Genomic DNA, 27,311 nt, shown 5'->3' on the forward strand with positions numbered 1-27,311 from the left:
ATCTTCTTCAGTTTCTTTCTTCAGGGACTTGAAGTTTTTGTTATACAAATCTTTCAATTACCCCCAAGATATTTTATATTATTTGAGGCTATTATGAAGAGTATTTTTTCACTCGTTTCTTTTTCAATCCATTTGTCATTTGTATATAGTCATTTGTATAACTGTTTTTAGAGTTAATATTGTATCCAGCCACCTTGCTGAAAGTGCTTCACAGCTGTAGGAGTTCCCTGGTGCAATTTTGGGGGTCACTTATGTTTACTACAATATCATCTACAAATAATGATGCTTTGACTTCTTCCTTCCCAATTTGCATCCCCTGGATCTCCTTAAATTGTCTATTGCTCTAGATATAAGTTCAAGAACTATTGAGAGAGTGGACAACCTTGTCTTGTTCCTGATTTTAGTGGAATTGCTTTGTGTTCCTCTCCATTTAATTTGATACTGGCTATGGGTCTGATGAAAACTTCCCTTATTATGTCAAAGTATCTCCCTTGTATCCTTAATCTCTCCAGGACTTTTAACATGAATGGGTTTTGTCAAAAGACTTTTCTGCATCTAGTAAGATGATCATGTGGACTTTTTTTCTTTCAGTTTGTTTATATGGTAGGTTATATCGACAGATTTCCATATGTTGAACCATTACTGAATCTCTGGGATGAACCTTCTTGCTTATGGTGGGTAATCTTTTTTTTTTATGTGTTCTTAGATTTGGTTGTGAGCTTTTATTGAGTATTTTGGTAGTAGTGTTCATAGCAGATATTGGTCTCTAATTCTCTTTCTTTGCTGAGTCTTTATGTGGTTTAGTTTCAGGGTAACTATGGCCTCATAAAGTAAATTGGACACCATTCCTTCTGTTTTTATTTCCTGGAATAATTTGAGGTGTATTTTTGTTAACTCTCCTTGATCTGGTAAGATTCTGCACTAACACTGTCTGTACCTGGACTTTTTTTGGGGTGGGCATTAAAGACTCTTAATGACCACTTTTATTTCACTAGGGGTTGTGGGTCTGTTTCAACTGTTTATATGATCTTGATTTAACTTTGGTAGGTTGTACCTATTGAGAAAATTATCCATTTATTTTAGATTTTCCAATGTGGTGAATACAACTTGTTTAAAGAATGTCCTTATGGTTCTTTGGATTTCCTTGGTGTCTGTTCTTATGCCCCCCTTTTTATTTCTGATTTTGTTGATTTAGATGTTCTCTCCCTCTCTCTGCCTTTTAGTTAATTTGAATAAGGGTTTGTCTATTTTGTTTTCTCAAAGAGCCAACTCTTTGTTTCATTTATTCTTTGTATTATTCTTTTTTTCTATTTTATTTATTTCAGCCCAGTTATTTCTTACCATCTGCTCCTCACGGGGATGTTTACTTTTTTGTTCTATAGCTTCTAGGTGTGCTATTAAGTTGCTAGTATGAGATCTGTCAAATTTTTTTTAATGCAGGCACTTAATGCTATGACCTTTCTTCTTAGTACCACGCTCCTTGTGCCTCATAAGTTTGGGGATACTGTGACTTTATTTTCATTTAATTCTAGAAATTCTTTAATTTCTTTTTGTCTTGATCAGTTTTCACTCAGTAAAGACTCAATAAGTTTCCATGAGTTTGTTGGCTTTCTGTTGTTTCTATTGTTAATATACAGCTTTAATCTGTGATGACCTGATAGAATGGGGGGTATTTCAGTTTTTGTGTATCTGAGTATGTGGTCAGTTTTGGAGAAAGTTCCATGAGATGTTGAGAAGAAGGTATACTCTTTTGTGTTTGGGTGAAATGGTCTGTAAGTATTTGTTAGATCCATTCTGGTTTATAATGTCTGTTAGCTCTCTCCAGTATTTCTCTGTTTAGTTTTTGTCTGGATGATCAGTCTCTTGGTGAGAGTGGGATATTGAAATTTTTCACTCTCAATGTGCGAGGGTCAATAGGTGACTTAAGCTGTAGTAATGTTTCTTTTACAAAAGTGGGTACCTTTTGAGGGGCATAGATGTCAAGAATTACAATGTCATCTTGGTGTACTTTTCCTTTGAGTATTAAGTGTCCTTTCCTATCTCGTTTGATTAGTTTTGGATGTAAGTCTATTATTTTAGATATTATGATAGATACACAAGCTTTCTTCTTAGGTCCAATTCTTATTGACTTGGAATATCTTTTTCCAACTGTTCACCCTGAGGTAATGCCTATCCTTGATGCTGAGGTGTGTGTTTCTTGTTTGCAGCATAAAAATGGATCTTGTTTTAGCATCCATATGTTAGCCTGTGTCTTTTTATTTATTTATTTTATATTATTTATATTATTTATATTTTGGGGGGTTGAGACAGGGTTCCTCAGTGCAACTTTGTAGAGCAGGTTGGCCCCAAACTCACAGACATCTGCCTGCCTCTGCCTCCTGAGTGCTGGTATTAAAGGTGTGTGCCGCCGCCACTTGGCAGCCTGTCTCTTTTTATTGGGTAATTGAGACCACTGATATTGAGGGATAACAATGACCACTGATTCCTATTATTTTTGTTGTTGTTGTTAGTGGTGTGTGTGTGTGTGTGTTTGTGTGTGTGTGTGTGTCCTTTCTTTTGGTTGTGCTGGTATGAGATTATTTATTTCCTGAGTTTTCACAGGTGTGGTTACCTAGGTTGGAGTTTTCTTTCTAGCATTTCCTATAGGGCTTGGTTTGTCGACAGACATTGTTTAAATTTGACTTTGTCATGGAATATCTCGTGATTGAGAGTTTTGTTGGGTATAGTAGTCTAGACTGACATATGTGGTCTCTTGAGTTGGCAGCACATCTGTACGGGTCCCTCTGGCTTTTAGAGTCTCCACTGAGAAGCTGGGTGTAATTCTAATAGGTCTACCTTTATGTGTCATTTGCTCCTTCACCATTGCAGGTTTTAATAGTCTTTCTTTGTTCTATATTTTTTGTGTTTTGGTTATTATATGGCAATGGGACTTTATTTTCTGGTCTAGTCTATTTGGTGTTCTGTATGCTTCTTGTAGTTTTACAGATATATCCTTTAGAGGTTGGGAAGTTTTTCTTCCATGTTTTTTTAAAGATTTATTTTATTTATATATTATATACACAGTATTCTATATACACAGTTTTCAGGCCAGAGTGGTACCAGATCTCATTACAGATGGTTATCGGCCATCACATGGTTGCTAGGAATTGAACTCAGGACCTCTGGAAGACCATCTAGTGTTCTTAACCTCTGAGCCATCTCTCCAGCCCTCTTCCATGTTTTTAAAAAATATTTTCTGGGACTTAGAGCTGTGATCCTTCTCCCTCTATTCCTATTATTTTTAGGGTTGGGCTTTTCCTAATCTCCAAGGTTTCCTTCTCTTCAGCTTGAAGCTTGAACCCCGATATCTGTCTCTTGGTTTTTATTATTCATGCTATATCTATGTGGGGTTCTAGAAACCTCTTGTACTTGCATGCCACCCTCAAATGATGGGGCTCCTCAATCCTGGGGTTGGAGCAGTACCTGCTGTACTCTGTGCCCCTCACTGCCAAAGCTGAGCCTTTTGACACCTGGATGACTCAGCATGTCTACATCCAATCCTCCTGACTTCCTCCTGCATCTGGTTTCTGCCCTATGGTGGTGGCAGGTTGACTCCAGGTTATGTGACCTGTGATTGTCTCTTGTTCTTTGGTGTTAGCCTGGCTTAGTCTTAAGCAATAGGTTCCCTCTCAGGTCTCCAGGGATATTATAGGTGATAATAAGGAATGCTTTTCCATTGCTGACTTATCACACTGTGAGATTGACTCACTAGCACCCTTGGGTGGGTACCAGGCTTGGGAGAACCACGGGGTGTGTTCTGAGGATAGGACTGCGAGTCTATTTTTACTGTGGCCATCTGGTTTACCTTTTGGGTGAGCCATCTGGCTCCTCTCCCACAACTGTGGTGATGTGCTGGTGCTCCGTGTGGCTTTTGTTTCTCACTCTGTTGTCTTCTGTTTCTCTGTGCTTCTCAGCTCGTTTAGTCAGGTTTTCTCATGTATTCTGTTTTTACCACCTTAGGCTGTAATTGAATGTAGATGAGCTGCCATGCTCACATGGTACTTACATGGGTTCTGGAATCCAAATCCCCCTTGCATGCAAGGCAAGAACTTCACCTGATGAGATGTCCCTCTGTCTTCTTCTGTGGAAGCAGCTTCTTTTTTCTGTCTTTCTGTCTTACACTGGACTCAGGGCTGTGTGTGTGTGTGTGTGTGTGTGTGTGTGTGTGTGTGTGCGTGCTTGCTTGCGTGCGTGCACACGTGCGTATAACCATACAGTACCCACAGAGACCAGAAGAGCCCCTGGATCTCCAGAAGGTTGTGACTTGCCATGGGGATGCTGGGGAAAGAACCCAGATTATCTGGGAGAGCATCAAATACTCTTTTTTTAAAACATTTTTAATTAATTAATTTTTTACATTCCAATCCGTTACCCTCCCTCCTCTCCTTCTACTCACTCTTCCCACAAGCTCCCCACCTTGTATCTGCTCCTCAGAGAGGGTAAGGCCTCTCCTAGAAGTATACTAAGTCTATCCCATCATCTCCTTGAGGCAGGACCAAGGCACCTCTCCACCCTCCAGACCCGTGTGTCTAGGCTGAGCAAGGTGTCTCTCCATATAGAATGGGCTCCTCTAAGTCAGTTTGTGGATTAGTGTTAATCTTGGACCCACTGCCAGTGGCCTCATATATTGTTCCAGTTGTACCATTGTCACCTGTATTAAGGGAGTCTAGTTCAGTCTTATGCAGGTTCCCCATTTGTCAGACCGGAGTCAGTGATCTCTCATTAGCTTGGGTCAGCTGATTCTGTGGGTTTCCCTATCGTGGTCTTGACTCCTTTGTTCATATTATTGCTCCTCCCTCACTTTGATTGTATTCCAGGAGTTTGGCCCAATGCTTAGTTGTGGATTTCTGCATCTGCTTCCATCTGTTTCTGGAAGAGAGTTCTAGCTTCTCTGGTGCTGTGGATTGTAGGCTGGGTATCTTTTGCTTTATGTCTGGTATCACTTATGAGTGAGTACATACTTTACCATTTGAGGTCTAGGTTACCTCACCCAGGATGGTCTTTTCTAGTTCTGTCCATTTGTCATTGTTCTTACTGCTGAGTAGTACTCCATTGTGTAAACTACAACATTTTCTTTATCCATTCTTCTGTTGATGGACATCTAAGTTATTTTCAAGATCTGGCTATTACAAATAATGTTGCTGTGAACATAGTTGAGCAAATGTTCTTGTGATGTGAATGTGCCTCTTTTGGGTATATGCCCAACAGTGGTATTGCAGGGTCTTGAGGTAGATTGATCCCTAATTTTCTGAGAAATCTCCATACTGATTTCCACAGTGGCTGTACAAGTTTGCACTCCAACAAGCAATAGAGGAGTGTTCCCCTTTCTTCACATCCTCTTCAGTATAAGCTGTCACTGGTGCTTTTGATCTTAGCCATTCTGAAGGGTGTAAGATGGAATTTCAGAGTGGTTTTGATTTGCATTTCCCTGATGACTAAGGATGTTGAGCATTTCCTTACGTGTTTTTCTGCCATTTGAGATTGTTCCATTGAGAATTCTCTGTTTAGATCTGTACCCTGCTTTTTAATTCAATTATTTGGTAGTTTCTTGAGTTCTTTATATATTTTGGAGATCAGCCCTTGGTCAGATGCAGGGTTGGTGAGGATCTTTTCCCTTTCTGTAAGGAGCCATTTTGTCTTGTTGACCGTGATCTTTGCTTTACAGAAGCTTCTCAATTTGGGGGGAGGTCCCACTTATCAATTGTTGCTTTCAGTGTCTGTGCTACTGGTGTTCTATTTAGGAAGTGGTCTCCTGTGCCTATGCATTCAAGTGTATTTCCCATTTTCTTTTCTATGAGGTTTAGTGTGGATGGATTTATATTGAGGTCTTTGGTCCATTTGAACTTGAATTTTGTGCATGGTGATAGATAAGGATCTATTTGCATTCTTCTGCATGTTAACACTCAGTTATACCAACACCATTTGTTGAATATGCTTTCTCTTTTTCCATTTTATATTTTTAGCTTCTTTGTCAAAATTAGGGGTTCATAGGTGTGTGTGGGTTGATATCAGGGTCTTCGATTTGATTCTATTGATCCACCTGTCTGTTTTTATGTCAAAATCATATGGCTCTTACTACTATAGCTCTGCAGCAGAGCTTGAAATCAGCGATGGTGGTGCTTCCAGTTCTTTTATTGTGCAGGGTTGTTTTAGCTTCCATATGAAGTTGAATATTGTTCTTTCAAAGTCTATATAGAATTGTGTTGGGATTTTGATAAGGATTGTGTTGAATCTGTAGACTGGTTTTGGTAGGACGGCCATTTTTACTGTGTTACTCCTACCTATCCGTGAGTGTGGGAGATCTTTCCATCTTCTGATATCTTCTCCAATTTCTTTCTTCAAAGACTTGAAGTTCTCGTCACACAGGTCATTCACTTGCTTGGTTAGAGTTACCTCAAGATATTTTATATTATTTGTGGCTATTGTGAGGGTGTTGTTTCTTTCTCAGCTCATTTATTATTTGTATATAGGAGGGCTACTGATCCTATTTTAGTTAGTTTTGTATCCAGCCTTTTTGCTGAAAGTGTTTGTCAGCTGTAGGTGTTCTCTGGTAGAATTTTTGGGTTCACTTATGTATACTATCATATCATCTGCCAATAGTTTACTTTGACTTCTTCCCTTCCAACTTCCCTTCCCCTTGATCTTTTTAAGTTGTCTTATTGCTCTAACTAAAATTTCAAGTACTAAATTGAATAGATATGGAGAGAGCTGTAATTGCTTTAAGTTTCTCTCCATTTAATCTGATGTTTGTTATTGGTTTGCTGTATATTGTCTTTATTATGTTTAGATCTGTTTCTTGTATCACTGATCTCCTCAAGACTTTTATCATGAAGGTATTGGATTTTTTCAATGGCTTTTTCAGCATCTAATGAGATGATCATGTTTTTTTTTTCTTTCAGTTTGTTTATATGGTGGATCACACTGACAGATTTTCATATGTTGAACTATCCCTGCATCTTGGGATGAAACCCACTTGGTCATGGTGGATGATCTTTTTGATGTGTTCTTCATTCTGTTTGTAATTATTTTGAGTATTTTGCATCTATGTTCACGAGGGAGATTGGTCTGTAATTCTATTTTTTGTTGTTGAGTCCTTGTGCTGTTTGGGTATCAGAGTGACTGTGGTGTCATAAAATGAATTTGGCAAAGTCCTTCTGTTTCTATTTTGTAGACTAATTTGAGGAGTATTGGTATCAGATCTTCTTTGAAAGTCAGGCAGAATTCTGCACTACTGAAACTATATGGCCCTGAGCTTTTTTTTTAAATTTAGGTTGAGAGATTTTTTTTACTGACTGCTTCTATTCCCTTAGGAGTTATAGGTCTATTTAAATAATTTATCTGATTTTAATTTAACTTTAATCTGCGATATCTATTGAGAAAATTGTCTGTTCCCTTTAGATCTTCCAATTTTGTGGAGTGCAAGTTTTTGAAGCAGGACCGAATGATTCTTTGGATTTCCTTAGTGCCTGGTGTTGTGTCACACTTTCGCTTCTGATTTTGTTAATTTGGATATTTTCTCTCTGCTACGATTGTCTTTAAAAGCCAACCCCATAGCAGACAGGAATGGTGTGTAGGCAAATAACGGCACTGTGCACACAGACTGGGAGGCGGGGCAAAGGGAACCCCAAACACGCAAGCGGAAGGAAAGATAGGAAGAAAGGGGCAATATGTAAGCAGGGTCTTGGAGGATGGGGAGGAGTTCGCCAGAGCACACTATGGTTTGGAATCCTGATTGTCCCCCCTGCTGGCCTCGTAAAGAAAGTGGCTTCACTCCCTTGAGCCTCAGTGTCTCACCCACAGAGCTGAGGGGAGAGGAGACAGAAAGAGACGGGAAGAGGAGATGGGGCAGGGGTGTGACAAAGCCCCTGCCCAGTTTCATTTCCATAGTTGCTCATTCTCCATCCACTCGGAGGCTTTTCTCTACAGCGCCATCTAGTGCCAGCTAAGAATAGCTACGTAGTAAAAAGTTGTGAGGATCAAGACTGACAGGTCCCACTTGGCCCTGGCTTCCACAGAGTGCGCAGGTGGGTGGAACACCTGGCCCACCAATTATGTGGCATACTGCTCCCCCTACTTGCACATAGGAGCCTACATGCCCCTGCTTTGCTGGGGACAGTTAGAGAGCCGCTGGAAAGCTCTCTGAGACAGGGCAGTGCGCAATTCATTTGGGTCCTGGGTAACCCTAACCCTAACCCTGAGTGGCTCAGAACATGGGCTTCCTGGTTCCCTCAGAGTGGCCTGATTGTCTGGTACCCAGGAGGAGGGCCCAAGATCCTCCTAAAGCAAGACTGGGTTTTTTTGAACCCTGAATTCAGCGGAGACTGCTAGGACCTCTGAGGGTCCACGCCAGGGACTGTGGTCAAGGGAGAGCTTGGAATTGTGTGAACCTAGGAGGGACTGGGCAGGACTAGCGGTCTATTTTGGAACTGGCCCTTGGTGGTATAGTGCTCGGTAGAAAAATAACAGCTCTATGTCATAACAAAGGCAAACAGAAGAGCAGTGATGGCCCCTGAATCTTACAGCAGTCATACTGCGGGTGGGCAGTCTAAGCTATCTCAGGCTCAGAGAGGTCCAGCGACTGGTCCAGGACTCCACAGCTGTCCTAACTTGGCAGCCTTCTTACTACATAATTAACCCGGTGTTCACCTCCTGACCCACTGGCTGGTAGCCATAGCCAGGTTGTCCCGGACTCTCTGCATCAAGGTTCCCCCCCCCATCGCTCTGGGCAGTGTCCAGGAGGTCAAGGTCACAGATGAGCCCCTCTGTGCCTCCGCCCTGAGAAGGGGCCGAGCCTCACAAGGCGGCACCGCCCCCGCTCCAGTCCCGCCCCGCCCCGCCAGCGTCTCCCGGGCCCGGCTCTGCACTGTGCTCGGAGGGGCGGACTTAGCCTGGAGCAGCAAGCCCCTGGCCTTCAGGGAGATGCGTGGCCAAGGCAGGGGCCACACCCGCTGGCCCGCGCCTTTGCGCTCGCTGCTACGTGCCTTAGGGCCCCAGGACGCCGCTGCCCAAGGCTTGGCGCAAGGTAAGTGAGAAGGGGCCCTGGGGTCCTGGCGCACGTGGGGCTGGGTGACCTCCTTGGAGCCCCCCTGTGCCGCCCTTGACCGCTGCACACAGCCCGGATGCCCGCTGTGCCCCAGCCACAGCGCCGGCGCGTCCTGCTTCTTCCTGCAGCAGAGTCCCAGGGATCTGTCCCCAAACAAGGGCAGTGGGTACTGTGGACAGGGGAGTTGGCATTGGGTTTCCGTGATCTCATCTCGAATTTGGAATCTCCCCTGTGATGACATAAGTGCCGAGTGCACCTGGCAGGCATGTGACCTCACCATGCCTCGGTTTCCACCTCTGTGAAATGGGGTAGATTCATCTTGGTGTTGCGATCACAGAGGTGCAGCGCTGGTTACTCAGTAAGAGCTCCATGAGTGCGGCATTCCTCCAAGGCTGGCTACCGGTGCCTCGCCCCCTGCAGGGCAGACACCTGGTCCCGGAACCCTGGGGCGAGTTCAGCTGCCTGAGTCGGGTGGGGGTGGGAGTCCTTAAGGAAGCCGAGATGATCAGAGCCCCACCTGGTCCAGGGAAGAGGAGCAGGAAATGAGGAGCACAGGTCCCCTGGTGACAAGACCAGGATTACACCTGTTCTCAGTGACTCTTGGCTCAGGTTCTCGGGTGGTGTCGGGCTGTGGCGTTGGAGAAGAGTGGGACCAGGACTGACCAGCTGACTTTTTCCAGCGTTGCAGGGGACCCTCACTCCGGGCCAGCTGCCCTAGTCTCCTAGAACCTGAACTTTCAAGCAAGCAGCGCCTCGGGTGATCTGGGACCAGATTAGTCGGGGAAACTGGTTTAGACCAGGAAGGGTACTTCTCCCCCTGTCACCTGACGGGGAGAGTTTCAGCATCTTCTGGAGGCGGGTGTGCTGCTAAGTCCCCAAGGCTTTTCCAGAGCATCCCCTCCTCTCCATCATCGGAAAGATAGTTTATACAGCTAGATGGTTATGCTAGCGCCAGGGTTGGAAAACCTTGAGACGGAGTCACACAAGCAATGCTGAGAAGGGGAACTGGGTACTCTGGGGACGCTGGGGTTACTGGACACTCCACTCACGGCCCAGGGTTTGGGAACTTTGTTCAGGGAGTGGGTAGAGGGCCCTGCAGAGACAATGGAGGCATTCATTCCGTTGCTGACTGCATTCCTCCTAAATACTGAGCATCAGCTGCTATGCCCATGTTTAGTGGTACCCTGCCCCAGCAGGGAGCTAGCTTCCTCTGGGATGGCCTCTCTGGGGGTGATGCCCCCTGTAGCTGGTGGAAGCCTCCTCCATTCTGCCTGCCCTGCCTGTCCTGCCTGCAGAGAGTGGATCTTCCTGAGTCTAGAGGCGTCCTGCCCCTGTTTGAGGCACTTGGGCATCAGATGCACAGGGTGGCAGCGTTGGGTTGGATTTGAGGACAGTGCTCAGGCAGCCCTTCTCCAGGGGCAGTGTGTTTGGAGCTTTGGTGTGTGAGCTACCTGCCTGCTTATGCAACACCTCACCTGTCCCACATGTGCCTTCCAGGCATCACATGTTAAAAATAGTTCTGTGGCCCTGCCCAGGCTTTGGCCGTGGCTGGGCTCGGCCACCGTTGACCCACTTTTGGCAAAGAGAGAGGGAGCCTGGTGTCAGTGGGTCAGCAGACATCACTGGGCCTGAAAGCACCGTAGACTTGGATCCAGATGCCGGGTGCTGCAGGGGGAGAGGGAGAGCATCCCTCAGGGAACTGCTGTGTGTGGTGCTCAGGCTGCTGGGGGGGAATTAAGGAGCTTCTGAGCAAGGGGAGTAGATAAAGTTGAGTTTGGGACAGTTGGGCCATGGCCTTAGGTTCTGTGGTAAGTCACCTGCATCTTCTTTTGTGCATGTAGTCCCAGGCTGCCAGCAGGCTTGAGGCTGAGGAGAGGATGCTCACCCCAGCTGGCGTATGGCAGCAGCCTCTTGGGGGTGTCTTCAGGATTCTGGAAGGTGGGGTCCTCCGAAACGTCTCCATGGTAGGGGCCGATGGGAGCTGTTGGCCTGGCTGCCCCACACCCAGGATGCTCTGTACTTTGGTGCCTGAGCCCCAGTGCTTGGTGGTGCCCTGAATTCATGGAGTTGTGGAAGGTTTGGGGGGGCAGTAAGGGAAGGCTGGCAGAGGAAGTAATCCCAGTATGAAGGAACGGGAGGTTACCGTACAGAGACCCTGCCAAGGAAGATGGGGCCAGAGCTGGGTCTGGAGGCTCCAGAATGAGGCTCAGCAGATGGGGCTGGCCCTTGAAAGAGGTCACTTGTGGGGAGGGACTGAGGTTTCTGGGTTTCAGTATTGCTATGCTGTGGCTGAGAGGACCGGAGTCCAGATACCAGTTCAGCTTTGGAACAAGCTGCAGGCCCCGGGCTGGGTACTGTAACTCTTCAGGCATTTTGGTGAGCGGATTTGGAGAATGTTCCTTGACCTCTTTCTTCGGGCCCAGAGAGCAGCCATGGAGGCGCTCTGCCGTGCTTCATGCGCCGATCTCCAGCTCCAAGTCCTTAAAGGGAAAACCAACTGCTTGGTGTTGGCTTAGAGTCCCCTGCCTCATAGGAACACATTCGCCACTAGCTCTGCAGATGTCCGTGTCTGATTGGGAAGTGCTGGCTTGTCTTGGACTATTTCTGTACCAAATGAGTTTAATACACTTTTTTGAAGGGAAGGAAAGACATGATTGATGGTATCAGGACGTGTCCTAGCCAAGGCTCATTGAAAGTGGTGGCCTGAGGGGCCATGGAAAGCATTGAAACCTCATGCTTTGTTTTGCTGGCTTTGCTCAACTTAGGGCTGAGCAGGGCTTCCCAAAGTCAGTAGCTTCCAGGACCCACAGAGGGTCTGGGCTGCCCAGTTCTTCTGAAGTCTTAACGACAACCAGCTGGACCCAGCAGGTTTTTCTGGTGGAGTGAGTGCCATTCAGGAGACCCCAGGAGCAAAAGGTCACCAGTCTGTTCGGAAGTTGGAAATCCAGAGCCTGGGCTACAAACTTCCGCCAGTATCCCTCCCTGTGTGTGTGCGCCAGGCTCTGGCACAGGCTGGCTCTTGAACTAATTGCCATAGTTAGGAAGTAGGGAGAGGCTGGCCCTCTGAAGCTCAGTGAGCAGGCCTCCTCCCGACCAGGGATGGTTCTGTGACCTCTTTGTAGCCAGGGCTGAGACATTATCTGTAGGGGAACCAGGTGATGTCAAGGTAGCGGGAGGCGGGGTCCTGGCTTTAACTCCACCACTTTTCCAATCATTTCTTAGCACGGCAGAGCCTTACACCTGTGCTTACCTGGCCCGCAGAACCTGCCCAGACAGCTATGTGCCTGGAGGCAGAGCGCAGTCATGGTGTCTGATATCCAGGCACAGCAAAGTCCTTGAGTGTGGCCCAAGGTGTCCCTGTCCCTCCTGATTCCCTGCTCGGGAGCTCAGGGCACTCTTGGAATGCACAGACACCTCCCGAGTTGGGGGCTTTGAGGGACTCTACATCTTCCTACCCCAGCCCTGTGTGCACAAGTGTCTGCTCCCCTGCCTGCTCAACAGCTTGGCCTGCAACAGAGCCCATCACTCTTTATTCCCTTTATTCCCTTGCTTTTTAACTCTGTTTGTGTACTTGCATTCGTGTGTGTACGTGGAAATACGTTCAGGCCACGGTGTAGTATGGAGCCCAGGAGATAACTTCAGGTGTCGGTCTCCATCTTCCGCCTTTTGTGAGACAGGGTGTCCAAGCTGGCCTGTGAGCTTGTGGGGCTTCCCCTGCCTCCGTCCCATTGCCCTCCCATGGGAGTTCTGCAGTGACAGATGCGTGTCATCTGCCTTTAGGCTCTGGAGGTTCAAACTCAGTCCCAGCCTGGTTGTTCCTTTTGCGTTTTAAGGGGGAAGAGAGGAACCCACCCTTGAGAACAGGCCTGGCTGTTAGTTGGTGCTCAGCAAATATCTGTGGGACGAAATGGGTAGTGTGTTCTCCTCTGCAAGTCCTAGGACTTGGTGCCAAAACAGGGACGTGCATATGTGTCACCAATGCAGTCTCCAGATTGAAAAAAAAAGAAGCATAAATAAACCTCAAACCTCCCTCACCCTCACTGTCTCCCAGAAGCAGCTGCAGCCAGAGCCCCTCTTGTCTCCTCTCCCCGAACTTGAAGGTGTCCGTGGAAAACAAGCCTGTTGCTGCCTGGAAGCATCGTAAACAACGGACATCAGCATGCCTTGTTCTAAAGCAACAGTTTCTCTCAGCAGCAAGCCTTGGACTTTTATCTGGGTTAACAGGTTCAGTCTAATTGCTTTAGAACAATCCATGTTCCCTTATCTTTAGGACGAGTTGGCCACAGGCTGTGGTCTGAGTGTGATGTAGGCATTGAACCTGCAGCTTGGACAGCCACGGTGCTTCTGGACAGACTTCTCAGGGTCCTTGGAGTGTGTCCTGGATGCAGTGACCCTGCTCGGGATGAGGGCACTACCGCATTACATGACGTATATGATGCTCTGCACTGCTGCCCGGCAGTTCCCACGGGGGCCTTCCCTGCTGAGGATTCCACGGGTCCTCCAGTCACTTCATTTGAGGTTCCCATTTGGAAATTTTGCCAACCCCCAAGAAGACAGGTGGATTTTGTTGCTGTCGTTTGAGAGAGCTCTCCATGTGTTAATTGGCCATTTCTTTCCACTGTGTTAATCTTTCCTTAATTGGTTTGTAAGAGCAGTTGTTAGGTCTGGATTCAAATCCTGCCTGCATGTGTCTATCTCGAGATCTCTGGCTTGTCTTTTAAGTCTGTTTATAGTGTCTCTGGTTGAGAAGTATTCATCTTTGCCCATGCTTCCTGTGATGACTACAAAGGGACTTTTGCCTCCTCATTATATACTCATTTTTCTGCCCTACTCATTATTGCCCACCGTGACTTCCCCATTGTGAGCATGATGAAACAGTACACGGGTGTTTAATGGAGATTCTAAGAGGTGTTCATGTGCCTAGGGGGCAGACCATGGTCTTGTGACAGCATACAGGGCAAGAGGAGGCCAGGGAGCTATGACCAGAATCGGGGGGGAGGGGGGGTTCAGAGTGAATGACAGACGTGACCTCGTCGATACGATTATCTCTAATAGTTACACCTTCACAAACCTCTGCTACTGACTGACAAGAGGCCTCCCAGGGAGGGGCTGCTTCTCACAGCCCTGGCTGCTCTCCAAGGCTGGGCCCAGGAGAGAGGTTGGCTTGTGCCTCTGTGCAGAGAATCCGGAGGCCTTCCTCTGAGCTCAGCCGGCCTCTGGGTGAGTGTCATCACCAGACACCTGCTGTATTTGAGACAGAGGCCCAGAATGTACAGAGAAATATTTTAAGGACCCCCCCCAGGAGTTGGGAAGACAGCCTCTGTTAGAAACATGCTTGCCATTCAAGTATGGAGGACTTGAGTTCAGACCCCCAGCCTGGCATAGTAGTGAGTGTCTACAATTGCAGTATTAGGGAGGTGAAGACAGGAGGAAGACCCCTGGGGTTTCTGGCTAACCATCCCAGTGAACTCCAGGTTCAATGAGAGATCTTGTCTTCCAAAAATACGGTGGAGAGAGAAATTGAGAAAGAAACCTGATGTTGATCTCTGGCTGACACTCACTTGCATACACGCACATACACATGAACACACACACACACACAACACAACAACAACAGTGTCACACACTCCTTGCATCAGACTTCTTGCCTGGATGGATACTGCCTTGGGTAGAGTGTGGAGGGACATGGTGGACCTGGGCACCTTGGGCCTGTCTAAGCAGGACCTGCCTGTGGCCACTGCAGCAGGTGGGATGGGGAATCAGCCATTGGGACATCCGCCTGGTCACCTGGGAGGGCGCTAGAGGGAGCATTAGCCCTTTCTGAAAACGCACCAGATGTGAGCCAGTAGGTGCCTGCTTCTTGGGCCTAATCTGCCGTGAGCTGCGTCCCTCTGGGCCTCCATGGAAAGTGGGTGGGGGATGCTCTTCAGGGGTCCAAAGTGGGGCTTCTACCCTGGAAGGCATCAGCTATGTCAGTCTCCAACCTTCAGTGCGAGAAGGAAGATGTGGTCCCGGTCCAGTGGGCATGTGCTCCTATGAGTGGTGAGAACAAGGGCACCCGGACGCTGTCCCGTTGCCTCGGAGGGGAGTGGCGTGGAAGATGTTGGAGAGGAACTGGACAACGGACTTTTACAGTTTCTACTTTCCCCCTGATGCCCGGAATGTGCAAGCACTGGGCAGGTGACACGTGTGAGCGGGCACGCGAGGGAGCATGCGCATTTCCGTGTTTGCTGTGCACATGTGTTCGACAGCCATCCCTCATTTACCGTCTTACGATAGGCTTCAGTTCCAGCCTCTGGCTCTTGCCCTGTGAGTAGGGTCCGTCCACCCGACAGTAGGGCCTCATCTATGCAGCTCCTGTTTGTAATAGGACAAATAAAAGACCCAGAGACTGATGATGGGGTTCAGACTTCAACCTGAAGATCAGAAAAGCAAAGCAGCCGGCCACCAGCTCTTACTCTGTCTCAGAAAGGCAATCCTGACTCCACCAAGCTTCAGACTGCTGCCTCTCCTCGATGTGACTGCAGAATCCTGAGACTTCAATGTCTTCCTCTCCTCAGTGTGGCTGGAGACTTAATGCCATCTCTGAGACCTTGCTCCTGTCTTATATACCCCCCCTAATGCTGGGATGAAAGGTGTGTGATCCCAGGTGCTGGGATCAAAGACATGAATGAGGTCTGTTACTCTTCACTCTTGGGTGGGCCAGGGTGGCCTAGAACTAACAGAGATCCGTCAGCCTCTTAATCCCTAGTCCTGGCATTAAAGGTGTGTATCACCACAGCCTCCATAGCTTGAGGCTGACTTTGCTTTCTGAATCCTCAGGCAAACTTTAATAAATCATAAACAATATATCACCACACCTATTCTCATTTTATTGTAAATTCAGAGATGGCTTAGGACTCTCTGAACCCTGGGTACCTATCATTCACTCATAATTCATCTGACGTTGGTCCCAGCCTCCCCAGAGCTGACCCAGAGGACCATCTAGACATGTCCAGTGACTGCAGGATAAGAAGCAGGGGGTCACTGCAGAACCCTGTCTCCAAGATGACATGGATGCCTTGGCAATGTGAGCAGCACAGGGGGGCGGTCCAGCCAGGAACCAACCTGTTGCTCTGGGGGTGGGGGTGGGGTGGGGCTGGGGTGGGGTGTGTCTAGACCTGTACTCTCTTAGGCCCAGGCCTCAGCATAGGACTCCTGAGGCTGCCTTGTTTCTTGAGGTCTGGACCTGGCTTTGTCTGTGTTATCCTCTCCCTGGGCCCTCTGTGTGTTCACATGGGGTCAGACAAACACTCTCGGGGGGAGGCCAAGAAAACAGTTGCTGCTCTCCTTCTCCCTTGTGTGGCTCAGAACGGCCCAGATTTTACGTGGACTGAAATCGAAGCTGCTGCCGCTTTCTGTGTTTTCCAGTCATTTCCATTCCCCTCTCCCTACCCTCCCTAGATTAGGAGATTACATAATTTTCCCCCTCAGAGGTGTCTTCTGACTCGTGTGTGTGTGTGTGTGTGTGTGTGTGTGTGTGTGTGTGTGTGTGTGTGTGTGTGACTTCCCATGAGCCCCGGAGGCTGGACTTCAGCACTTAATCACAACGTACAGTGTACAGGTCAGGGCAGAGAATCTGGATGCTGTGGGTGTGTTGCCGAGAAGGCCCGCCCTTCATCCTGGGTCTGGACTGAGGGTGACACAACCATAGGACAAGTGGGAGTGGACTTCTGCTCCCTGAGCTGGGGAGGCTTTGGGGGGGTGCTTGTTACTGCAGAAGTAGCTGATACTGTCCTTCCAGACCTCAGACGTGGCACTGCCTCCTCAGAGAGGCCTTTGTCAACCATGGGTCCTCCCTGAGGCCCCTGCACCTTAGGGAGCTTGAGCGGCAGCTGCCGTCTTACTGGGAGGGATGGCCCATCTGTTCCATGCGGTGTTGCCTTCCAAGGTGAGGTATAGATACGGCTCCTGTCTAGTCAGACAGACAGACACAGCAGGCCTCGCCTTCTCTAAGTTCTGGGGCTGGCAGGGCAAGAACAAGTTGCCAGCCTGCTAACTGCCCCGTCCTTGACTGTCGGCCGGCTTAGTCCACACTTTACCTGGTCTTTATTAATGCCTGTGTGCACCTGGAATCTCCTAGGCTTTTCTTTGTATGTCGTACACCCGTCACCTGTCAGAAGGCTCTACCCCGAGGGCCTCATTCAGCATGTATGGACTCATGTGGGCAGAAAGGCATGTAGAGGCCAGAGGGTAACCTCAGTTGTTCCCCAGGAACGATCAGCCTTGGTCTTTGGACAGGCTCTGTCACTGGCCTGGAACTTGCCAAATAGGCTAGGCTGGGCAGTCCAGGGAGCACCAGGGGTCCACCTGTCTCCACCCCACAGCACTGGCTAGCAGGCACATAACCATTCTTTTTCTCTTTTTTGCCCTTAAACAATTTCTAGTCTTTTAATAGATTCTGTGCTTTACTTTTTTAATTGAAAATAATAGTTTTTTTTCACGCAATATATTCTGATTACTGTTTTCCCTCCCCAGCTCTTTCTCAAATCTCCTCCCCCCACCCCCAATCCACACCCTTTCTTTTTTGTCTCTCTCATTAGAATACAGACAGGCATCTAAAAAATAAAATGAGATAAAATAAAACCAAACAGAACAAGATGAAGCGAACAAACTAAAAGAACCAGAGGGAAAAAAGCACAAGGAACACAGAGATGCAGAGACACACGCTCACACTAGCAGAAATCCCTTAAAAACACCCGGGAAAGCATGATACATGTGCGAAAAACCTGTAAGGTTCTATGTGCTCAGCAAGTTCTGTGTGTCCAGCGATTTCCATGTCTCCAGTGAGCTCTGTGTGTCCAGCGATTTCTGTGTCTCCAGTGAGCTCTGTGTGTCCAGCGATTTCTGTGTCTCCAGTGAGCTCTGTGTGTCCAGCGATTTCTGTGTCTCCAGTGAGCTCTGTGTGTCCAGCGAGTTCTGTGTGTCCAGTGATTTCTGTGTCTCCAGTGAGCTCTGTGTCTCCAGCGATTTCTATGTCTCCAGTGAGCTCTGTGTCTCCAGTGAGCTCTGTGTCTCCAGTGAGCTCTGTGTGTCCAGTGAGCTCTGTGTGCCCAGAAAGTTTCTGTCTCTGTTTAAGATCACAGTCTAAGTTCCCCGGACTCAGGACTTCAGCATGCACGCAAAGACAGTACAGAGGTTGAGGGCTGCCCTTGGATTCTGCACCAGGTTTTCTGCGGGGTGGCTTGGGTTCTCAAAGCAAGTTTCCCAAGAGAAACGGGCCCAGGTTCCATCATCGTTCATGGTGACCGGGTCTTGAACATCGCAGGCCATCACCTCTGCCATGGTCTCAGCCCTGGGGGCTGCAGACAGTTCCCCCTGAGCCCGAGAGATTAGCGTGTAAGGGTACTGTTCTGGGAAATGCCGCCTGCTGTGCTGTCTCAGGGTGGATGCTGCCCAAGCCAGCCCCTCTGCAGCTCCCTGCAGCCTCCACACCTCGTGCAGCTGTAAAGAGTTCCTCCAGCAGGTGTGAGACTGCTTCTGGTTGTCTTGTCCCTCAGTCAAGGTTGAGAACCGTCTGTCAAAGATTCCCCATCCCTGATGGGAAGACGCCTTCCCGTGCCTGCTCCAGGCATGGGCAGTAGGGTTCCTGTGTAACATCTGTTTCCCTCCTGGAGTCTGGCTTTGTGCTGTGCCTGACAAAAACCCGGGGCACACGCGTCATCATATGGTCACGGTATATGTGTCGCCCGAAGGATCTCACATGTCCAGGGTGGTTCCACCAAGAGACCCTCATGCTGGAGTCCCTGTCTCCCAAGCTGCACCCCAGCATCCTCTTTTGTAACCTGTGCTCCCTTGGGACACAGTTAGAAGCACCCCTGAGTCTGGATCTGTCCTGTTGTTGGTCACAGTGCCTGGAGGGGTTGTGGGACACTCCCCCCACCATACAGTGTCCACCCAGGTCACTGTCACTGTCACCACTGAGCAAACACAGGGTAGCGATGACTCCAACACTCACTTCCAACAGCATGGCCTGCGGCCTAGTGCCTGACCTACAGCAGCTGCCCGGGGTCTCTATAGCTCGAGCAGGAACATGAGTAAACAGGCCATGGCGAGGAGTCAGTGTGGCAGAGACCCCTGTTTCCTCCTCACTCACAGAGAGACTCATTTCTGTGGCTTACAGGTTGTACCCATGTCAACAGGGAGCCTTGGGGTCTCCTAGTGGAGAATCATGCCAGACTACCGACACTCACCACCCCTGTGCCTTCCCAGTTTCGGGAGCCTCCCTGTGGGAGAGGAGGCCTCAGCTCTCCTGAAAGCACGGAGTGTATCGGAGGCTCTGTGTCATATACACCATGTGTATATAGAACCAGAAATGGATGTGTCCAGCCTGCTTGGATCTGGACCATGTCTCCCATGAATTATTTTTGGAGTCAATGTCTCACTATGTAGACTGGGGTGGCCTCTAACTTGTGATGACTCTCCTGCATCTGCCTCCACAGTGCGGAGATTATAGGTATGCACCATCACACCTGGCTCGTTTCTCCCAGTACTGAGGCTTGCCTCTGTACCAGACACTTGGCAGACTTTCCTCCAAGCCTTGGTGCGAGCCTCCCTTCATGCTGTTGTGAGTTTCTGTCAGGTTCTGCCTCCAACCACCAGAGAAGGATCCCGGCAAGCAGAGTGGGTAGTCTGCTGCCTGGCTAGTGCACGTTACATGTTTGGACAGGAGGATCATAGCTGCTTGCCCGGAGGGGAAAACTAAAAATAGGTCCTCTATGCCAGATGAGGCTTCTGATATGAGTTAAGGACTGTATTTCTCTGCTTCTGAGTGTGGAAGGCAGCTGTGCTAACGGCGTGTTCTCCCTCTTGTGTGACCGAGTCTGTTCACCACACTGATCCCTTCTAACTTAGATAATGAGCTTGCTGTGATCCAGGCTCGCTGTGTATTTCCAGTTCTATTTTTATTTCAATGGCTTTGCTGTCTTTTCCCTGTATTCCACAAGGAATCATGATAAATTACCTCCAGACCTCAAAAATTGGCATAAAAAAGGAAAGAGGACGCTTCTTTTGTAGACCAAAGTGATTTCCAACTTGGAATATTGTGGGCACACGGTCGGCACGGAAGACACCGTGGTGCGGGGCTTGAAGACGCTGTCCAGTAGGGATCATGAAAAGCACAGCAGCCCGCGCCAAGTGAGGGCCAGCTCTGTCTGCAGCCCTGCCTGGGCCAGTGAGTGTGTGCTTTTCCGCAGCGGGACTCCGTCGACCTAGGCAGGAAAAGGATTTAAAGGGACTGGGTGACTTGCTCTGGGCAGTTTGCATTGGCTGGTTCTGGATTCTTAGCCATTTTGTCACTTTGCCTAGTGTAAACCAATAGCCTGACTATCTCCCTGCTCTCTCCCCCTCTCCCTCTCTCCTTCTCTCTCTCTCTCTCTCTCTCTCTCTCTCTCTCTCTCTCTCTCTCTCTCTCTCTCTGTGTGTGTGTGTGTGTGTGTGTGTGTGTGTGTGTGTGTGTGTGTGTGTACACACCATGGGTGGGCTGGAGATCAGGGAACAGCTTTCAGAAGGCAATTCTCTCTTTCCACCAATGGGTCACAGGGGTTGAGCTCAGGTCCTCAGGCCACAAGGACATTAGTCCACCTGTGCCATCTGCCTCCGCCCCCCCATTCTTAATCTATATTTCCCACTCTTTTTCCCCTAAGAAATGCTGGGTAGCAGGTCAACGTTGCGTTTTAGTGCATCATTCAAGGGACCCTAGAAGATTTTCAGAATCTGCTCTCTCCCTTGAATAAGAATAAGCAAGCTGGGGGTAGACACAGCTCTGCGCGGGTAGGACACCTTGTCCTGCATCTGGGAGGCCCTGGTAGTTCTCCTTGTTTGTATTTGTCTGTGGTTTGTTCCCTTTGACTCATAGGTTGAGATGGGACATGATCACGTCCTCTCCCAGGATCATCTATCCTCAGAGAGGGGAGCAGGAAGCAGGGAAGGGAGGCTGGAGAGAAGGCCCAGTGGTTAGCAGCAAACTCTTGCAGAAGCCCAGAGTTCAGTTCCTAGCACTCATGGTGGGCAGCTCGCAGCCCTCTAACTCCAGCTCCAGGGAGAACCGGGAACCCCATCTTGCACGGGCACATTTACACACATGTGCACATACAATAAACACACTTAGTTAAACACAATAAAAGAGTTTTCTCAAAAGTGAGGGAAGGACATCTGGGGTCCCTGTGTGACTTTATAGGGTACCCCTGCCTCGTTTCTCCTCTGGGAGATGTTACCAGAATGGACAGGAGGCCACACCTTTCTATTATAGACAGAACCAGGGACCACACCTGGCAGCCTGGGACCCTGGGATACAGGCCATTTAGATCTCACAGTCGGTGGTCTGAAGTCCAGGTGTCCCTGCTGCCCCCTCTTGGCTTCATGCTGAGATTGAGGTGAGGAACACCAGGTGTGGAGCTGGACTATACCCCTCCCTTGGAGGTTCTCGGAGAGACACCACCTGCTTCTCCTAGTGGCTGTCATGAGTCAGCTAATCCTGGCCAGACAGAGGTCCTGTTTTATGTTTGTTTCTTCTTGTTGTTGTTGTTCTGTTTTTCCTTCTGGCTGTGGCTAGTTTGAAGAGCCACACACTCTGAGGTCATGTTCACTTCAAGACTGCAGTGACAGCCAGCTCATCCTTCTCACCCTTTGAATCTCCCTGCCCTCCCTTGGCCTCAGCCCTCTCTTCCATTTGGCTATTTTCTGTTTGTTTGTTTGTTTGTTTGTTTGTTTGTTTGGAGGCAGGGTTTCCCTTTGTAGCTTTGGAGCCTGCTCTGGAACTAACTCTTGTAGACCAGGCTGGCCTCGAATTCACAGAGATCTGCCTGCCTCTGCCTCCCGAGTGCTGGGATTAAAGGCGAGCGCCACCACCGCCCAGCTCCGTTTAGCCATTTTTTGAGGGCTCCCATGAGGGCACCGAACCTGTGCCAACCATCCAGATTGGGCTACTGTCTTACAGTCATGTGATCCCATGCCCCTGATTCCACACATCGCCAGGGTGACCGGTCTAGTATTCATCAGAAATCCAGGAATAGCAGGGGAGGGTTTTGGAGCACACTATCCTGTTCACACCGCATGCGGCGCACAGTAGACCAGGGCTGCCGGTCTCACACCCAGAGACTCCAGCCCTAAAACAAACAGCAGCCCGAGGGACAGAGAGAACAGCTTGGATGGCGGTGGTGGCACACATACAGGCCCTTCCATCTGCCTTGGAGGCCTGCACGGGGAGAGCTGGCCATCGTGTCCCTCTGGCTCTGCCCCAACCCCATGCACCACCCACTGGTTTTCTTCCGCCTGCTCTGCCCCTCCCTCTTCTGGCTGCCTCTTGGCCACTGTGCAGCTTGAGGTGACTTTAGGGAGAAAGGGGACGTCCCATGCTGCTCTTGGTGGATAGCCTCTTGGGGGGGGGGCTCCCCATGGGAGGTTCCTGGCGTCCTTTGACCTCTGGGGTCCCGCCGTCTTTCTACTGCCACTCATCGCGATAACACAGGCTCCCCCGTTAATATACCTTCCCAGCTGTTCCTGGCCCAGTGCCATCGCCGTAACTTAGGCAACCATGTTGTCCGAACCCTCTCATTCCCACCCCACCTACTGGACACATGCCACCCTCCCTGTGAACCCTCCCTGAATAGTGGGCACAGGATACCGATGGGTGCTTACTAGAGCTATCAAATCCCAACAGGTTAACCCGTGAGGGGGGCGGGGCCTGGCCTTTGGGCTGCTGATGCTTGGCTAACTGAGCCGCTCTCAGGACGTGCAGCTTTTCCGCCATCTCAGGACGTGCAGGGAGCAGAGCACAGCATGCTCCTGCATCAGGACCAACCTCTCATTCCGCTGACAACCCCAAAACCCGGTGTTTTAAAACTTAGAGGTTGTCTTTTGGGCTGTAGTATGTACACTTTTAGGTTTCTCCAGGAGCAACATAAGGACCCAGGTAGCTCATACGAGACAGCAACACAGAAAGATGGGATAGTGTCTGTCGCACCCCACGTTGCTGGATTAGAGGAGAAACTGCTAACACCCAGTGGGTGGCATCCCTTGTGGGCCGCCAAAAGCCAGAGTGGATGCTGGCAAACACATTGAAGGGGAACTCTAATATTAGTGGCGGCCGCCCCCTGTGCGGGGTCACAGTGGGCACTGAGGCTAACAATTGTGGGTGCTGTTGCACAGAGCTCCTGGTAAGCAGGCCCGGCTGCTAACACAGGTTGGGACGAGTTGACTCCTGGAATTCTCATGTTTATAGTCACAGAACTTGTGATGTGTGTTATGGTACTACCTATAAGTGAGTGCCGTGGAGTGTGTGCGTGTGTCCCTGTGTGTGTGTGTGTGTGTGTGTGTGTGTATGAGAGAGAGATTTTTTTCATTTTTTTATTATTATTTATTTTTAAGTTTAAATTTAGATTAGAAACAAAGTTGCTTCACAAGTCAGTTCCAGGTCCCTCTCCATTTCCCTCCCCTCCTTCCATGCCCTCCCCCAACCCCCCTCCCAATATCCCCTCATTTCCCCAGGGAGGGCCTCACCCTCCCTGGGGGTGTCCACAGTCTGTCATTTCATCCAGGGCAGGGCCCAGACCCTCCCCCCAAGAGTTCAGGGTGAGAGTGCACCTCGCATTGTTGGATGGGAGTCCAAAGTCCGTGTGTATACTTGGGATGGGTACTGATCTGCTGCCCAAGGCTCAATAGATTCCCTAGGCCTCCTCACTGACACCCAGATTCAGGGGGTCTTGATCAGCCCCATGCTGGATTCCCAGCCATCAGCCTGGGATTCAGGGGTTAACCTTTGTCAGGTCAGCTGTTTCTGGGGGTTAAACCAGCCCAGTCTTAATCCCTTTGATCATCAGTCCTCCCTCTCTGTTACTGGCTTTCTTGAGTTCAGCTCAGTACTTAACCGAGGGAGTCTGCCTCTTCTTCCATCAGCCACTGAATGAAGTTTCTGTTTCCCAGACTCTCTGGCCATGGGATTGTAGGCTGGCACTCCCCAGATCTATGTCTAAAATCCATGTATGAGAGAGTACATGCCATGTTTCTCTTTCTGTGAGAGATTTTAGACCCACTTTAGGCTGTGGGAACTGTGACTTAGTAGCACACCGTCTTAGGGATTTTATTGCTGTGAAGAGATGACACCATGGCATGACCATGGTAACTCTTACAGTCGAGGGGTCTCGCTTACAGTTTCAGAGGCTCAGTCCATCATCATCGTGGTGGGGTGCGTGGCAGCGTGCCTAAATCCACGTTGTGGTAAACAGTAGGCGGAGCATCTGAATCCGGTAACCACTTTGACTCCCACCCTGAACAGAAAGGGGAAAGTGTGTGGGAGGGGAGCCCACCAACCACTGAAACATGAGTCGTGGGTGGTGAGAGCGGTGAGCACGCCCATGTGACCAGCACACAGATGTAACCGGGTCTGAGACAGGTTCCTCTGTGGCCCTTCCGGGTCAGACCCTTGCAGTCCCCTCTGAAGGCCCCACCCGGGGCCTGGGGGGTGGGGGTTGTCCTCCTGGCACCCTTTGGAAGAATCCTCTTCACAATCCGCGCCAGCTCCTACAACATTCCAGGCTTCTCTGCCCCCAGGTTCTGCTTCTGACCTTGGCCCCACACGGTCGTCAGTGTCTTTGCTCCAGCCACCACCTCAAGAGTCACATATCAGAGGGCCAAGGGGGAGCCGAGGCCTGAAGATGACAGTTGCACCAGTGTCTTCCATCTGAGTCCTTGGTGACAGGAGCCACCTGGTCATGGGAGCCAGGGCCTCTCACTGTCCTGGTGCTGTGAATGAGGTCACCTGCTCTTCTCTTCCTGTAGGTGGCGCCAGACAATTCTTTTCGGTCCCACGATGCCCACTTGGTTACACATTTCTCACCCTTCCGACCTAGTAGCACTTGGCAGGGAGAGGGGTCTCCTTTGCTCAGAGGCTGAGGGAGTACTTTCCACCATGGTGGGAGGGTGTAGCAGCTGGGGCTCGCTCTCTGGCGGCAGGAACTTGTGACAGGACTTATTAAATATGCAGACAGATTGGGAAGCAAGAGCCAGACTAGAAGTAGGCCCAGCCTACAATCTTCAAGGCCAGCTCCCATGGCCCTACGTCATACAGGCGGGTCCCACGTCCTAAGGGTTCCATAGCCTTCAAATGTGGTGCTGGAACCAATTGTTTAGATACACAGGTCTATGGGGAGAATTTCCGGTTCAATCCATGACACCCACTTTCCTGCCTGTGTCTGGTTCATCACTGTGGCGACCTTTGGGGAGCACAGCTTGTCTGGCTTGGTGCCCATTCACATTCCCTAGGGAAAAACAGTGAGGGAAAGATGGATTCAGGAGGCCCCTTGGCTGTGTGATGTTTCATACCCAGAGTGTGTTCTGTTTAGCAGGTTCTTACCCCGCCCCACCCCTGCCCCGACTCCATTCCGTGTGTGTGTGTGTGTGTGTGTGTGTGTGTGTTGGAGGTGGTGTGGGGGTGGCACAGGGGGGCATTGTTACATCTCTTTGCTCAATGCTAGATCTCAGTGCCTGGCATGTGGACGCTGGTCACGTGAAGGCTATGAATGCCATTTCCTCCACGGGCCTTCCCGGTCTTAATTTTGCTTTCTGTTGTTGTGATGCACACACAGATGACCAAAAGCAGCGTGGGGAGCAAAGGGTATACTTCTTCTTACAGCTTACAACCCCTCACTCACGGAGGAAGGGGACCCTCGATTAGACACTGAAGAGGAAGCCGTGGAGGAACGCTGCTCACTCACTGGCTTGCTCCCCGCTGCGTACTCAGCTCCCTTTCTTACACGCCTCAGCACTGGCTGCCCAGGGGAGTTACTAACCTCAGTGGGCCAGACCCTCCCCCATCAGTCATCAGTCAAGAAAACGTCCCTCGGGCGAGTCTGATAGAGGCATTTTCTCAACTGTGGTCACCTCTTCTCAGATGATGTTGTGTTGGACAGACCCTCCCTGGGAGAGCTACTCTTGATGGCCAACTTCCTGAGGCTCTAGACTCACCTGGGAGACAGACTTCTGTGTGTGCCTGTGAGGACATTCTTTCTATTCTTTCTTTTTTTTTTTTTTTTGGTCTTTTTTAAAAAAATTTAAATTAGAAACAAGGTTGCTTCACATGTCAATCCCAGCTCCCTCTCCATCCACTCCTCCAAACCCTCCTACCAACCCCCAGTCCTCTCTCTGCCAATTCCCCACTCCTTTCCCCAGGGAGGGTGAGGCCCTCCATTGGGGGTGCCCATAGTCTGTCATTTCATACAGGACAGGGCCTGGGCCCTTTCCCAAGAGTCCAGGCTGAGAGAGCATCCCTCATTGTGGGATGGGCACCCAGAGTCCATTTGTGTGCCAGGGATAAATACTGATCTACTACCCAAGGCTCCATAGAGTGCCTAGGCCTCCTCACTGACACCCACAGTCAGGGGGTCTGGATCAATCCCATGCTGGATTCCTAGCCATCAGTCTGGGATTCAAGAGCTCCCCCTTGTTCGGGTCAGCTGTTTCTGTGGGTTAAACCAGCCCCGTCTTGATCCCTATGCTCACCAGTCATCCCTCTCTGTCACTGGGTGCCTAGAGTTCAGCTCAGTGATTAGCTGTGGGTGTCTGCCTCTGCTACATTGGTTGAAGGTTCTGTTTTCCATACTCTGGCAGTGGGATTGTAGGCTGGCACTCACCTGATTCATGTCTAAAATCCATATATGAGACAGTACATACCATGTTTGTCTTTTTGTTACCTCACTCAGGATGATTTCTTCTAGTGCTGTCCATTTGCCTGCAAATTTCAAGATTCCATTGGTTTTTTTCCCACTGAGTAGTAAGTACTCCATTGTGTAAATGTACCACATTTTCTCTATCCACTCTTCAGTTGAGGGGCATCTAGGTTGCTTCCAGGTTCTGGCTGTTATAAATAATGTTGCTATGAACATAGAGGAACAGACATCCTTGTTGTATGAATGCACATATGTTGGGTATATGCCTAAGAGTGGAATTGCTGGGTCTTGTGGTAGACTGATTCCCATTTTCCTGAGGAATCTCCATACTGATTTCCAAAGTGGCTGTACGAGTTGGTGCTCCCACCAGCAGTGTAGGAGTCTTCCCCTCTCCCCACATCCTCTCTAACATAAACTCATTGGTTATTAGCCATTCTGACAGGAGTAAGATGGTATCTCAGAGTTGTTTTGATTTGTATTTCCCTGATGGCTAGGGATATTGAACATTTTTATAAGTGCCTCTCAGT

General features: G+C 49.3%; 1 protein-coding gene across 1 annotated transcript in view; it reads left to right on the forward strand.

Moving 5' to 3' along the window:
• The first annotated feature begins 8,913 nt into the window (after positions 1-8,913).
• The window catches only part of Phactr3 (phosphatase and actin regulator 3), a 228,495-nt gene continuing 210,097 nt past the window's right edge, over positions 8,914-27,311 (forward strand). The window contains exon 1 of the mRNA XM_040732723.1: positions 8,914-9,061. Within this exon, the coding sequence (XP_040588657.1) occupies positions 8,959-9,061 (103 nt within the window). The 5' untranslated portion in view covers positions 8,914-8,958. The remainder of the gene's footprint in view (positions 9,062-27,311) is intronic.

The sequence above is a fragment of the Mesocricetus auratus genome, unplaced genomic scaffold, assembly GCF_017639785.1.
Source record: "Mesocricetus auratus isolate SY011 unplaced genomic scaffold, BCM_Maur_2.0 Super-Scaffold_100028, whole genome shotgun sequence".
Classification (NCBI taxonomy): Eukaryota; Metazoa; Chordata; class Mammalia; order Rodentia; family Cricetidae; genus Mesocricetus; species Mesocricetus auratus.